The sequence below is a fragment of the Lissotriton vulgaris genome, chromosome 11 (genome assembly GCF_964263255.1).
Source record: "Lissotriton vulgaris chromosome 11, aLisVul1.2, whole genome shotgun sequence".
In the NCBI taxonomy this organism is placed as follows: domain Eukaryota; kingdom Metazoa; phylum Chordata; class Amphibia; order Caudata; family Salamandridae; genus Lissotriton; species Lissotriton vulgaris.
In genome coordinates this window covers 1107455416-1107471667 of record NC_141699.1, presented here as the reverse complement: position 1 = coordinate 1107471667, position 16252 = coordinate 1107455416, and the positions used below count along the sequence as shown (strand labels likewise).

General features: G+C 38.9%; 1 protein-coding gene across 1 annotated transcript in view; it reads right to left on the bottom strand.

Annotated features, from left to right (window-relative positions):
- LOC147684249 (putative cation-transporting ATPase 13A4) overlaps nt 1-16252 on the bottom strand; it is a 276452-nt gene that overhangs the window by 68612 nt on the left and 191588 nt on the right. Inside the window, exons 21-23 of the mRNA XM_086944649.1 lie at nt 15077-15156; nt 4716-4758; nt 4128-4237 (exon numbers count right to left, since the gene is read on the bottom strand). Coding sequence (XP_086800775.1) covers nt 4128-4237; nt 4716-4758; nt 15077-15156 — 233 coding nt within the window. The remainder of the gene's footprint in view (nt 1-4127; nt 4238-4715; nt 4759-15076; nt 15157-16252) is intronic.

The following is a 16252-nucleotide window of genomic DNA, read 5'->3' as shown; positions in this document are numbered from 1 at the left end:
AATACTGCAGTAATTTGTAGGTATTACTGTTGTACTGAGTAGACATTTTTGTGCATATTTAAATATGTAAAAACATAGAAAATACACTGTATTTGGAAAATCTAATGTATTACAGTATTTTTGATTTTTTTCATAATATTTATTTTACAGAATTTTGACATTTAATAAAATATGTATATATATTTATAAATGTATACATATTGTTCCCCCCCATTACCATTTTAACCACTTTAATTCTAAGAATGTGCTGCAGATGTTCTCCAACGCTCGGAACAGAGAACGGAACCAGCACGTCCTCACCCTGGTGGCAGTTTTGATATCACTTAGAGCTGCTGGGGAAGAGCTGCCCCAGGAATCCAAGGCCTTTTTTGAGTTTTGTAATGATGATTGGGTGCTGATGTCATTACAATTGAAAATTAAAGTGAAATGAGCCTATAGGCTCATTTCACTTTTACTGCTTCACTGCTTGGGGGGCTATTTAAGGCTCTCGAGTAGGGATTCAGATGGGAAAGGTATCATTGGAAGGAGAGAATCTCCCTTTCCAATGATCCCTTTCCTTAGTGGATCCCCAAACATGGATCCACTCACTAGACACCAGGGCCTATTTTTTGAGTCTGGGAGTGTCCCCCTAGCAATCGGCTAGTGCTCTCCAAGGCCTAAATATCTTAGTTACTTCCAATCTTCCACCAGAGTGGGGCAGAAATCCCAATAGCAACAGGAATTGTGCTTCTTTATGTATGTGGCAAGGCTCTGAGGTCATCCATCCCAAAGGCAGCCAATTTGACACTGTAAATGGCCTTTGGAAGTGTGTGGCAGGTTTGCGTAGATAACCAGGCGTGGGGACCAATCCCCCAGGTTATTTTTCCTTTTTAAAGTGGAGAGCGTGCTGCATGCCCCCCCTCTTCAGACCTATTATGACCATGGTGACCTCATCACCCAGGGCCATATATATTTTAAAGGGGAGGAAAGGCCACTACATGAGCTCACTAGGAATTAGGAATGGCTTCCCCAGGGCTTTCTTTATTTTAGAGGGGAGGGGGTCTTTGTGGCCAATCTGCACTTTACATTGTGCCCACGAGAGAGGGGATCTTGACCACAACAGCCTCTTAACACAGGACTTTAGAAGTGTGAGATTATGTTGCCAAAGTGAGGCTTTATACTGGAGGACACGGGTATCTGTAGTCATTACTTTTGACTGTCGTCCATACCGCCATGATGGTACATGCAAAAGGGCTAAAAGGCAAACAGTTGAAACACAGAGTGATCCTGATGATACCTTGTAGGTGGAGGGCACATTGAAATCTATAGAAATTTAATTGGCAGGACCACAATAGACATTTGCGCCATACTGAAAGCTATTCTGGATATCAAGGCCACCATCGAGAACAAGATTTATGCTTTGGCAATTGATGTGAACCCAATGAAAGCTGACTGTAAACAATAGACAGATAGGGTGATCCAAAACATGTCTGTGAGGCCGAAAGTGCAGTGGCTTCAGAACAAGGTCAAAGATTTGGCAGGGGCAAAGTTCCTTTGCAGAAGGTGAGGAGAGACACTCAAGGAGAAACATTAACACCTTGGTGGGCATCACAGAGAAAGATGAGGGTTCTACAGAAATGGATTTCTTCAATCACAATGTGACACAGTTCTTCCTCGTGGAATGGGAGTTCCTGGGGGCCCTCCAGCACCGGGGGTTCCTCTCAGATGAATGGTATTCTGGCTTTGGGACTTTTTTTATCAAGACTTTATCCCGCAAAGGGCAAGGAACCAAGGCCCCTGGATTCAAATATTTATATTCCTGGGTCACACAGGTTCAGAGACAGCATGACGGAAATTAAACAGGTTTTAATGCAATATAAAACAGACCTTGGAGGCCTGGGGATGCTGGAGTCTATGGGTGTAAGGAGAAGATGTTGTAGGAACAAATGATGAGGCACCAGAGATAACAGAACAAAAGGAACTGCCGGAAGTGCACCCCATGATGGAACAGGCGGCACATGAGAGAGCAAAGGAGGTGCAGGACAGCACAAACTACAGAGTTTAACACACACGGACCTGAGCATTTTAAATGTATATTATTACATTAAAGTGATTTTCGTAATTGTTTTTAACTCATTCACAAAGTTTTTATTAATTTTTCCAATAGTATCCATCAGGGTGGCTGAGATCTTCACCAACATGTAAAAATGTACAAGTAGTAAATTTACACAAGCAATTTCAACCTAGTTGTGTCCACCCCATGACCTGAGGGGGTTGAGACATGTAACTCTACATTTAGATGTAAATATACGGATCACTGAAATAATATGATAATAAAATATGTTACACAGTAACTCACCGGTGCTTCTAAAAGGGATCACTGAAATAATATCGACTGACAAAATATCGACTTGCCAAAATATCGTGGACAAAATATCGACAGTCAAAATATCGAGTTTGTATCTACAAACAGGTAAGTACAAAAATATCGAGTACAAAATATCGTTAACAAAAATATAGATGTAAAAAATATCGACTTTATTAAAAACAGTGTTAAATTAAATTAATATTAAATTTTAATTACTAAAATATACTTAAAACGACTTAAATTAAATTATAATAATAAAATAATAAATGAAAATAATAAAAATAATTTTTTTAAATCTTATTTGTTGACCCTGAACCCTAAAAATACCCCTTTACCCAAAAACCCAAAACTGACCCTGAACCCTAAAAATACCCCTTTACCCAAAAACCCAAAACTGACCCTGAACCCTAAAAATACCCCTTTACCCATGACCTGAAAACTGACCCTGAACCCTAAAAATACCCCTTTACCCATGACCTGAAAACTGACCCTGAACCCTAAAAATACCCCTTTACCCATGACCTGAAAACTGACCCTGAACCCTAAAAATACCCCTTTACCCATGACCTGAAAACTGACCCTGAACCCTAAAAAAACCCCTTTACCCATGAACTGAAAACTGACCCTGAACCCTAAAAATACCCCTTTACCCATGACCTGAAAACTGACCCTGAACCCTAAAAATACCCCTTTACCCATGACCTGAAAACTGACCCTGAACTCTAAAAATACCCCTTTACCCATGACCTGAAAACTGACCCTGAACCCTAAAAATACCCCTTTACCCATGAACTGAAAACTGACCCTGAACCCTAAAAATACCCCTTTACCCATGAACTGAAAACTGACCCTGAACCCTAAAAATACCCCTTTACCCATGAACTGAAAACTGACCCTGAACCCTAAAAATGCTCCTTTACCCAAAAATTATCAATATTATTTAATTACCAATTAATTATTAATTAGCTATAACAATAAAGTAAATATATTAGAACATTAGGTGTAATTATTTTAATAATTAATATTATTTTATCAAAATTAATTACTTAAAAATAACACAAAATTATATATATAAAAAATTTACTCTAATTATTGTAATTAACTAATTACAATTAATTAATTAACAATTATTTACTAATACAAAATATATTAAAAATTATATTAATTAATTAACTAATTAATATTAATTAATTATCAATTAATTATTAATTAAAAATATTAACAAACATATATTAATTAATTAATTATTATTAAATTACTTCCCACCCTATTCCCCTATAAACCCACAACCCGCTACAGAATTACATTACGCAATTATTATCAAAACAAAATTCATGTAATAAAATATTTAATAACATTAATACACACTATTCACACATATTATTACATAAAAATACACTATAAAATATTATATATTATTAAAAAATCGATATTTTTGCTATCTATATTTTATACAGTCGATATTACTTCACTTACCTGAAAAACGATATTTTTGTAGTCGATATTATGTCCAGTCGATATTTTGTCCAGTCTATATTTAAAACTCGATATTATGTCCAGTCGATATTTTGGAGTTGATATTTTGTCTCTATACCAAATATACGCTACAAATGGTGACTAGAAAAAAGTGTAGACTTGCACCCTGGTGCAGCCCCAGATTTACACTTCAGTAAATCTACATGTGGAAATGTGTGTACCCTTGAGAATACGGTATTTGTGTTTTGCTTAGTGTCTTTTCCTATGACCAGTGCATACTAAGAATATGCAGTATTTGGCTTACTTGATGACTTCAGAAACACATTCAATATTTGGGGTTCGCGACGTGAAAGATGAAGCCATTGACGCTTCTTCCTCCGAAAGCGAGATACCAACGTGAGCCGTTCTTAGTGCCTGTTAAAGAAAAACGTGTGTAAAGGTTATTGATCCTGCAGGAAAAATTTATCTGAGACTCCCAAAAGCATTCCACAGGCTGAAAGAGAATCATCTTCATCTCTGAAGGCGTGAAGAGACTCTTATTAACAGGAGGTCTGCCTGGTCCATGTGATAAATAAATGTATTGAAGTTTGACACATGCTGGTTGTGCTTCTCCTGACACCATTTGTAGCCACACAAGGACTTTATAGAACAGTGGCTCTAACCAATCATGGGCTAGGAGGAGTTGGAGCCTAACCAGAGACGGCTACACTCTGGAATCAATGTTAAAAAACACCAACAAATGAATCAATCGTTTAATCATGGATACAAGTGAATGGACCGTCTTCATGACCCAAATGCTTCTCCCACTGATGAATAATGGACATGCAGCCTCACCAATACATTTCACTTGTCACTTAGAAGCATGTCAAGGTGCAGTGCTTCTTATACTCACCCCACAGTCATTAGCACCATCGCCACACATTCCCAGAACATAACTGGAAAACAAAAGAAAGAGCAAGTGAGGGGTGAAGCTGACCTCTTGATATTTTCACCAAAACCCTCCTAACGAACAACAAATAATTTTACTTCACTCTCATGCCCATGCTCCTAATTATCCATGTGAAGTGCTGCTCAGTGATAGGCTGGAACAAGCAACCATGATCTTTGTAACTACTACATCAAAAAGATAATACAGAGAAAAGCAGGCCTCACAAGCCATTCGGAAAATTAAGTTTAAGACCTACAATGGAGCATCTGCATCTATAAGTGATTTATCTCCTTTAAACAGTACACTAGCAGGTTTGCCTCCTCTAACCTCAGGGACCTCATTGGCAAAGCTGTAGTATATCTATCTTATGAACTTTAACCTTTTCCTGAGCTTGTAAAATGCACACAATTCTGCACCTAAACTGCACATTGAATCATAGAGGACTTTCTTTTTCTGTATGAGGATGAAAGGAAGAAGTCCAGTGGGAGGTGTGTAAGAAAACTTGAGGGGACCCCCTGCAAATTACATGGAGGGCCCCCACCAACCAAACCCAGCAAGGAGCACTCAGGCCAGAGGCCCACCGTCCATGCACAGTGCTGAAGGGGTCTATCTGAAGTTCAGCCGCCCCCTGCCATGCGGGGCTAATCTTACACCACTGCCCAGTAGAAAAACTCAAGGAACTAAATTGAAACTTCTTATGTTCCCCACTGGAATTGCCTTGTTCAATGCAGGGTCAGTTTTGATGTATGAGTTAATGTGGAATAAAATATAATTTTTGGATGCTAAGTTATTCCCTCCAGATCTGGATTTGCATGTCATTTTCTTTCTTACAGAAAATATGTGATGTGTTTATTCCTCCAACATTAGATGTCTAATTACCTTGTTGCATCTAGAAATTAAGTCTGGGCGGTGAATTCTGCTCCGCTCGAGGAGTTTGCAGAGTCTTCTGTACTCTGCGTTATGCGGAGTTCCGAAAAACTCTGCTCTGAGTAGCGGAGCAGAGTGAGCGCGAGCATTGAGAATCAACCTCCCAGCGAGATGTTGAGATACCATGTGTTCGCGTTGAGAAAGCTGTCGCTGAAGTACAAATCTACTCGAGTGGCAGAAAGGAAGCAGCACCCGCTTGCGCTGTGCATGGTGATGTTCGTGATGATTGCACAGTGCGGGCAAGCACCTGCCACTAAAAATCACAGCAGACTGCATTTATCTAATGCACTCTGCCGCTTGTGGAACTCCGGGTAGTGCTGCAGAGGTTTTTTATGCACTTCACGGAGTTCCACGTAGCGGAACTCCGTGAACCCCGCCCAGCCTTTCTAGAAATCTGGTGGTTCTCTCTTGGTTCCTGCTTGTAGTTCTTTAAAAATGTCTCTTTTAGAAGGTATAGAGACAAAATATCGACTCCAAAATATCGACTGGACATAATATCGAGTTTTAAATATAGACTGGACAAAATATCGACTGGACATAATATCGACTACAAAAATATCGTTTTTCAGGTAAGTGAAGTAATATCGACTGTATAAAATATAGATAGCAAAAATATCGATTTTTTAATAATATATAATATTTTATAGTGTATTTTTATGTAATAATATGTGTGAATAGTGTGTATTAATGTTATTAAATATTTTATTACATGAATTTTGTTTTGATAATAATTGCGTAATGTAATTCTGTAGCGGGTTGTGGGTTTATAGGGGAATAGGGTGGGAAGTAATTTAATAATAATTAATTAATTAATATATGTTTGTTAATATTTTTAATTAATAATTAATTGATAATTAATTAATATTAATTAGTTAATTAATTAATATAATTTTGAATATATTTTGTATTAGTAAATAATTGTTAATTAATTAATTGTAATTAGTTAATTACATTAATTAGAGTACATTTTTTATATATATAATTTTGTGTTATTTTTAAGTAATTAATTTTGATAAAATAATATTAATTATTAAAATAATTACACCTAATGTTCTAATATATTTACTTTATTGTTATTGTTAATTAATAATTAATTGGTAATTAAATAATATTGATAATTTTTGGGTAAAGGAGCATTTTTAGGGTTCAGGGTCAGTTTTCAGTTCATGGGTAAAGGGGTATTTTTAGGGTTCAGGGTCAGTTTTCAGTTCATGGGTAAAGGGGTATTTTTAGGGTTCAGTGTCAGTTTTCAGGTCATGGGTAAAGGGGTATTTTTAGGGTTCAGGGTCAGTTTTCAGGTCATGGGTAAAGGGGTATTTTTAGGGTTCAGGGTCAGTTTTCAGGTCATGGGTAAAGGGGTATTTTTAGGGTTCAGGGTCAGTTTTCAGTTCATGGGTAAAGGGGTATTTTTAGGGTTCAGGGTCAGTTTTCAGGTCATGGGTAAAGGGGTATTTTTAGGGTTCAGGGTCAGTTTTCAGGTCATGGGTAAAGGGGTATTTTTAGGGTTCAGGGTCAGTTTTCAGGTCATGGGTAAAGGGGTTTTTTTAGGGTTCAGGGTCAGTTTTCAGGTCATGGGTAAAGGGGTATTTTTAGGGTTCAGGGTCAGTTTTGGGTTTTTGGGTAAAGGGGTATTTTTAGGGTTCAGGGTCAGTTTTGGGTTTTTGGGTAAAGGGGTATTTTTAGGGTTCAGGGTCAACAAATAAGATTTTAAAAAATTATTTTTATTATTTTCATTTATTATTTTATTATTATAATTTAATTTAAGTCGTTTTAAGTATATTTTAGTAATTAAAATTTAATATTAATTTAATTTAACACTGTTTTTAATAAAGTCGATATTTTTTACATCTATATTTTTGTTAACGATATTTTGTACTCGATATGTTTGTACTTACCTGTTTGTAGATACAAACTCGATATTTTGACTGTCGATATTTTGTCCACGATATTTTGGCAAGTCGATATTTTGTCAGTCGATATTATTTCAGTGATCCCTTTTAGAAGCACCGGTGAGTTACTGTGTAACATATTTTATTATCATTTAGAAGGGTCAGCAACATATATGATATTTGCCTTTTGTATGATAAACTGCTACTTAATGTTTTTTTTATTTGCATTGGGCCTAAGATCTTTACATAAGTTAATGGGTTGTGCAACTTCCTTAATCCACAAAATTGATGCAGGGCAGTGCCACACGTCATTTTGCTGTGCTGCCCTACACCAATTCGAAAGGGCAGGAATGCACCTTATTTACGAGATAAGGTACTTTCCTGTCCTTTCAACCAGTGGGACGGACAATTTGGTGCCTAGCGCCAACACAGGCACCCTTGATCCATGGTGCAAGGGAGTCTGTGTAGATGGCAGGATTGTTTTTGTACAGGAAGGAGCACCTTCCAGTACAAAAACAATAATGAGAAGCGTTTTCCTCATTTAATTTGTGCTGCAGAATACAGTGCACGTGGAAAGAGTAAAAAAAACATTTCCCCTCGTTACACCTGATTTTGTAAATCTGGGCAGCATCAAGTCTCGCACCGCCTGGCGCAGTGAACAGTAGCAGTTTACTCGTCCGGCTACACATGAGCATCAAGTTCAAGTTTATTTTATTTGATTTAGTTCTTGGCTGAGAACAATAAATATTTAATACATACAATTTTCCTTTACAATTTGGCAATAAGATGATAAATATTGTCATTCTAATATAAAGTTAAGAAAGATTTAAAAAATGTAAATAAATTGTAACATACAAATTCATTTGGCAAAACCTTACAAAGCAAAATCAAGTTCTGAACTGAATTCATTTTACATTTTGTGCGAATTGGTTGTATAAACTTTTTTCTTGTTTCTACAACTGTCACATTTGAGCAAACAAATAACATGTGTTCCAGATCTTGCTCCCCGCCGTTACACAGGTTACAGTAACTACTAGTTTTATTCTTTTGGGAGCCATTTGAAGGTAAAAGATTTTAGAAGAAGTATCCCAAGCTGGAGTAATATAATCGATTGCCTGACACTGTGCTTTAGGTTAAAATAGATATACTGCTGTATTTTCTTATAAGAAATTGTTTCAGCATAATTTTTATGCAGTGTCCATTTGGAGCAATGCTGAATATGAATTTCAAAGTTTAACCTTGGTGTTAGATGTTTTAAAAAGAGCTTCAACCGGGCAGAAGTCTAAGATTGGAACATAATAATATTAACATTTGATATTTTAAAAGCAATTGAGACATTGCTTCAAAATACATATTTCGACGAACCTTGTTCAAATGTCTCTGTTTTGATCATAGCATTCCTTGTACCGCATGGATGAGGTTATATGTCCATCTAATAATTTTACTAATTCCTCTGGCATAAGAGCTAACTAGTGAAAGTTTGAGGCGGAGAGATTGTACCGGAACAGCTTGAGACATCTTTATGAGTTTCCGGAGGACTTTCCCTTCTTTGAGATCTAGATGTTTCCATTGACGTAGTGGGATATATTTAAGAGCGTATGATACTACTGGCAGGATCTTAGCAGTATATACCTGACGAAGAGAGGAAAAATGCCTTTGACTGGTCGAGGCATATCATCGTAAAAGTGCCCCCATATGGACGTCGACTTTCCGGTTCAGATTCTGAATATGAAGCAAGTTTTGCAGGGATTTAGAAAAAATTCTCCCTAAGTAGGTATATTTGTTTGCAACTGCCAGCAGTTTACCCCCTAGAGTCCAATTGTAGTTAGCACACTGTTTCCTTCCTGAAAAGGAAACTATTTTTTTTGTGGTGTTCGGTGTTAAGTAATTTTCTACTGTGTATTTATAGAGTGCTTGCAGATTCCTTTGCAGGCCAAATGGTGTTAGATCTAGAATGACTACATCGTCTGCATACATCATGGTGTGGATTTTATGAAATGCAATTTCAGGTGGAAAGTTGCAGACTTGTTTGGAACTTCTGGGTAGATCACTAAGATATAAGGAAAACAATAAGGGATCAAGGAGGCATCCTTGTCAAAGGCCATTTGGGGTAGGTATTGGGCTTGTGAGACCCTTCTCTCACCCCATTTGGACTTGACACCAAGTTCAAGAGTATAGTGATGTTATTACATGGAGTAGGTTATCCAGGATACCCATTTCACGAAGTTCTCTCCAGAGCGCTCCTCTGTCCACCCTATAAAATGCGGTCGTAAATTCAATGAAAGCAGCGTACACGACTTTAGATTTTAAAGTTACATATTTATTGATTATTGTTTGCAACACCGCAATGTTATCAGTGACCAAGTGTTTTGGACTAAACCCAGCTTGATATAAAGGAATTACACCTGATGAAAATGCCCTGCTACTGCAAAAATCTTTCCTGTTGCGTCCAGGAGAGCTATCTGCCTGTAATTACCGGGAAGCAACCTAGAGCCCTTCTTATGTATTGGGATTACAATGCTCCCTTTCCATGATTTTGGAATTTCCCCTATGTCAAAGATATGTCGAAAGATGGGAGCTAAGAACTTACTCCATTCTTTGGGATTGCTTCAGAGGACCTTAATTGGAATTTGATTCGGCCCCATTGCTCCCAACGTTCTTGCCTTTTTTATATATAACTCAATTAGAGAGGAAGATGGAGCTCCATTATCTAAAGTATTTACTCCTGGATTACTTGCCAGTCCGTTCGTACTTTCTGAACCTTTATTTAATTTGTATAAATTAGTTAGGTATGTTTCCCATTCTAAAGGGGGTACTGGGATGGCTTGTAATGATTTTTTTGTGCCTATTTCTTTGGCAAGTATATTCCAGTATGCACGTTGGTTATTCTGTTTTGTTGCTATCTGTATGTCGATCCAGTTTTTATCCTGTGTTTTTTTCTTTTTCTCTCCTGCTCCATTTCATCAAGTTGTTAATTTCTAGTGGTTTTGATGCAGAGTAGTGGAGGAATTGCGACCTTATTCATTTATTTAATTCTGTTGCATTAGTGTCTGAGTTCCGTATTTTGTTTTGTTTCACTCTTAGCTCCAGTTTTGTTAGATTTTCCTGCAAAGATTGTACCAAGTTTTTGATGACTACTTCAAAGTTTGTTATTGGGTTTATAGAGTGCGTTGTCTGTAATGATTGAGCCATCTCAATTGCATTAATAATTTTATTGAGGGTCCTTGAATTCCACAGTATCCATCTTTGGACCTGGTTCACCAAGACTGTACTTTGAAAGTACATAATGTGGCCTGAGGATATAAGTTGCTTTTTCCACTCTGTAGCTAATCGAAGAATTGCATGATCACTCCCCGGTTCAAAATTATTATTGAGGGATGAGACTGAACCAAACAGATCCAAGCTACAGATCATTTAGTCTAGGGTTGAGCAGCTGAAGTTCCCTTTTCTTGTGGATGATGCCAGAATATTTCCTTCTACGTTGCCATTTAGTATTACTTTGTTTAGCGTTGAGAGTGAGGCTAGCAGATTTTCCCTCTTTTATCAGATTTGTTTTCTTTGGGGAATAGAGGAGTGGGAATTGCCAGGGCTTCTTCATTTTCACAGTTTAGATATTTTTCTATTGAAGTTGCCTATTATGAAGACTAATGGATAGCCTTGTCCGTCTACTACCTTTTCTATTCCCTCGAATATTTCTATTACTTCAGCATCCATTTCTGACCCGGGGGGATGTAGACATTAAAGATAAGGAGATCTTTCCGAGTTTCTAGTGGGTCGATCCCAAATTTGACCTTAATACATTGAAAGTTCTTTGAGTCTGTTGGGATAATTTCTTGGCCCCACTTAAAATCTTTGTTAAGAAGAATTGCTATCCCGCCTTTCGCATGTCCCCGTTCGACATGCACTGCAGGCATATCATATACGTAATAGTCTTGTTGGTCAAAAGTTGTTGTTCGCCAAGTTTCATGTAGGGCCCCAAAATCCTTGGTCAGTCTTCCTTGATTAAGGCTAATTTCTCTTGTGTTTTTTTCGGTAATATTCCAGGAAGAGATGGTCAAACCTGTGGTAAAAAGGGAGTTGGTTTCCTTGCCCTGTTTGTTACTATTCAGATTCTTTGCAATCCAAGCCCATGAGTATTCCTTTGTTGTTATTTCCCTCTTTAGTGTATTTTTGCTCCAGCTTCTCCTTTCTCCATTCTTTATCGAAACAAATATATTTTCTTTAAAGAAATTTAGAGGATTATTTATGGCACTGTGCCTTTGGATCGATTGCTGAGTTTTAGTTTTGTTAGTTTCTTCAGGAATCTCCAACCTTTGGGTTTTGCAATTTTGCACTGGTGTCAAGTCGTAACCATATTTGTGAAGAGTCTCGCTTTCCTTTACTATTATTCCTGGTATTACTCGAGACCAGAATTCTACAATCGCTGTTGTGGTTTTAGATTTTTCTGGGAAAGTTAGTAATTTTATTTCGTTTCTAGATAGAAAGTGTAGCGGCTGTATCTTTTCTAGTAGATTTGTGACCCTCTCTGAAGGGAATAAGTCTATGATTTCCAGGTGGCATGGTTTGATCTTCGGAGACAAAATTGTGTCTTCCCAGTAGTATGGGTTCTTTGTGGGATATCCTTATGAGCCGGGTCTTTGTTCCAGGTTCTAAAGCTGAGTAACTTGACGTCATTGGGTTAAGTTGGTTAGAGTTTACCCTTTGTACTTTAATTAAAGGTTTCAGCTCCTTTTCTACCTGGTTCTGCACAATTTCTGACCTTTCTTTTTTTTCTTGGGACTTAATCGTGGGGGAGAAGGTGTTCTGTAACCTTGTCTTCCGGGCTTCCGTCTTTGGGAACCTTCTTATTGCCCTTTTCTTTGTCCTTTTCCGTTTGATCTTTGTTTGTTTTCTTTCATTGTTTGGTTCTTCAAGGCCAGGAGAAACAACAATTGAGATTGCAGTAGTCTCTATTACTTTTTGATTAGATACTGAAGAGTTATTCAGATTTGGCTGTGCTTTAGTTTTTATGTTGGTGAAGATTGGGTAATATGGTTTGGCCGGTTGGTGAATGTCTGGCTTGTTATTTTTCTTGAAGAGATTTGTAAGGGAATAAATCTGATTGAGGTCTTCTGTTCCCTTTTTGATACACTCCAACCTCTTTGAGTTGCTACTTCTTTCTTCAGTGGAGAAAGTTATTTTGTTGTTATTACATCTTTTGGTTATAGAAGGTTTTCCGCAATATGTTTTTCACCTTTTTCTGTTGGTAGTATTGTTTTTAATTGGTCTTTCTTCCATTTTTTCCACTAGGTTTTTTAGCATTCCTAATTGGATATCCAGCATCTAATCAGAGTTTTCCAAAATGTTCCCAATATGGATGAGAACGGATTCCAGAATTTTTTGTTGGGTAAACAAAGATTTAGATACCGGAGTGTATTTGTTGGAGAGTCCGATAATCTTTAGGAGTGAGAAATCTGGTGATTGAGAAAGGGACCCTTCTGCGTTAAACTGTTTTTGTGGAGTACTGTTCTGTATTATCCGTGACTCCTTTGGTGCTTCTTTATAGAAGATCAAGTCCTTAATGTTGATATGTGGACAGGTGACATCGTAGTCTAGAGTTTGCTGTGCTTAACGTGTTTCTGATTTTGTTGATTCTGAAATTGTAAGAGTACTGGTTAGTTCATCCAGGATTCTAGGGGTACTTTTTGTATCTGCCTCAATTACTTTTTGATTTTGAGTGAGATCATTGGAATCTGCTATTTTCTTTTCCTCATCATTATTAGTATTATTTTGTTGATCTTATTGTGTTCGCCCCTGCTCATCTGTACTTTGTTTTATAAAGTATTTGGTTAGTTTTTTAACGTATTTAGTTATTCCGGGGATTGTAAGACACTTTCCTAGTTAGACTGACTTCCCGGCGCTCCTTCTGATTGCTTGTCCCGTGCCCTGTCTTTTCATAAACATTGTTTAGGATCTCAGCTTTTTGTACGCCATTTGACAGTAAGGATATAGACTGTGTTTTGGTGAATAACAGTAGTTTCTTGCAACTGAATTTTAAAATGTACAGTATTTTTATAGCTTTGTATGATGTTTTTATGTATTTGTATAGCATACTTTTATGATTTTTATTTAATCGAATAAAGTGCTTTTTGACTTGACTTGCAACACTAATCAGGCTGCAGAGGACGGTGAAAAGACGGCAGAAAGTGGGTGGAATCAGACAGGTGGCAATAGTCTGGATGGAACAATAGTCAAGTAGTGGACACTTGGGAAACTGCTTGCTGTACCCAGACTAGTGGGTCTTATCTGCCGGCTTACCAGGGAACTCTCTCTCCCAAGTTGGTAGGCTGACCCTGCCATTTCTTTTATCCTCCTTTTAACGTGAGCTCCTTGCTGCGGCAACCTATTTCTTCCGACTCTTGGTCCTTGACGACTTCCTTCCACCCTTGGTTGTCTTTTTAATGAGGTTTGGTGGGTGGGCTAAGCTGGGTTTAGGTGGAGCTAACAGGGTTTTGGTGGGGCTAGGACCAGAACCAGGATGTGCAGTGGGGGGAGAAGGAGTGATTTTCTTGGGGGGATTGTGGGTTAGCGGTTTGGCTTTTTAAAGATGGCCCGCAGGTTTCTCCGCTCACCGTTCACCTGCGAAATCTCAGCCACTCTAGGCATAGCCTCGGCCGCAGAAAGAGCCGCAGCTACACACCGCTCACCGTTTGCCGCTCCTCTCCTCTCGTTCCCTGCTTCTCGTCAATCCAAACGACGCTGCCTCCGCGGCTCCAGCAGTCTCGGCGGAATTGGCTGTGTCAGCGGTATCAGCAGCACCAGCCGTACCAGCGCTCCCTCTCCTGCTGCTCTGCTCTCCGCACTCCCCAATCACTCAACTCTGCTTCTCTCCTGGCGTGTGGCACCGAAGTGGCAGAATGCCCACTGCAGTACTGGCAGACTCGCCTGCTTGATGTTTTATGTCCAGTGTCGGGGGCTGGGCGGGCTGGCTGGGGGTCCGAGAAGATCTGCGTCTCCCGATCCTTTGCAGTTCTGTTGTTCCGAAGCTTCCCTGCACAGCCGTTGGGGTGGCTGAGCTCACCGCGCTCTGCTCACCACCCAGCGCTGCCACTGCTGCACTCTAATGCTCCCTGGTGCCTCAGTTCGGGGGGGGGGAGGGGAGCAAGTGCTGCCTCAGTGGGGGGGAAGGGGAGCACGAGATAATTTTATTCTGATAGTATTTTCCTCTCTTCTTCCTTCTAATTTTCCCTCTCCTTCATCTTTCCTCTCTTTCTTTCTTATTCAAAAGCTTATTGCCTAATCTCACATTGCCCTTGTTTGCTTACTCTCTTACTTTTTCTTTTCGTGAATTACATATGATTTATTTCTCAGATTGTTAAAGTGTAAAAGAAAAATGTTTGTAAATGCAATGCTTTGTTATATATTATGCTGTTTGCTCAATAGATATATTTAACCAAAAAAATAACCATTGAAAATGTTCACTCTGTGAAATAGGCGCTGCTGCTGCTCCCTAGAAGTCACCCTACTTACTCTAATTTCATCAGTTCCTCAGCCAAGCTTGCTTTCTGTCTAGGCGACATCCTGGCAAAGATGACTCCATTCAGCAGAAACTGAAAGGAAAAGAAAAAGTTACTATTTACAATACAACAGGATCCCTGTGTTTCCATTTATAATCATACCTACTACAGACAATGCATCATCCCTAGGGGCTCATAACACCTATAACAATAATCTAACTCCTCGGTTATACTTATTGTATCAAACTCAGAAGGGTAAAAAACAGAGTAGATATGGCAAGAGTGTGAATGATCAAACCCTGCTGTAATTGCTGCTGACGGTGTGAATTGCAGCCTGTTTGTGCCTGTTTGTGCCTACCATGAAGGGAAGATGCCCCTGAGTTCAGCATCTCATTTCCTGCCCCGGGGTGAGCGGTCACACTTATCCTGATTGCTGGAGACTTCGTGTCCCATAACCCCCTGCAGAATAATCAGCCATCTCCATCTGTGCACATACTTAAAGTATGTCTGAGTACCGCTGCGCAGGATGCGCCCAGGCAAAGCATTAGCCAAGGACGGGCCCGTCCTGTACCCATCAGCACCAAGAAGTACCGGGGCAGGGCACCCCCTATTCATCTTACATCTTGCATCATGGTACTGGGTTAAGGACTATTGCTTCCACTTTTGAGGAGTTCTATATGTCCGCTACCGGTCCTGCTTGTTTCCAGTCCAGGGAGGACCTGGCTTGGCAGTTTAGGCTGGACTGATCCCATGAGACATAGGGCCAAGACTGATTTGCATATGGCCAGGTCTAAACTAGGGTGGCATGGTGAGCAAAAGAATGAGGGATTTAACCCAGATCTCTTGACTGGGGTTGAATGTTTTGATTGGTTCTGCATTCCGTCCATCAATTGTGTGTCTTTTGCATGAGTACTACTTGACTTGTACCTGAGAATCCCTTTTGCCTCCATATTTAAGCCTTAAAGCACCCTACCTGCCAATGATCTTACTCATATATTAATCTACTAATGATATCCCGGGGCCCCTGCCCATCCCTAGCATAATGTGGCGTCTGGGCATTATGATTGGTGACTCTTAGCATGGTCCCTTGGCATGACAGCACCCCTTTCTGAAGATATGTTGAGCTCAGCAGAATTTTTGTTATTCTTAAAATATTATGGACATCATTGCCATTAATTTACACATTACA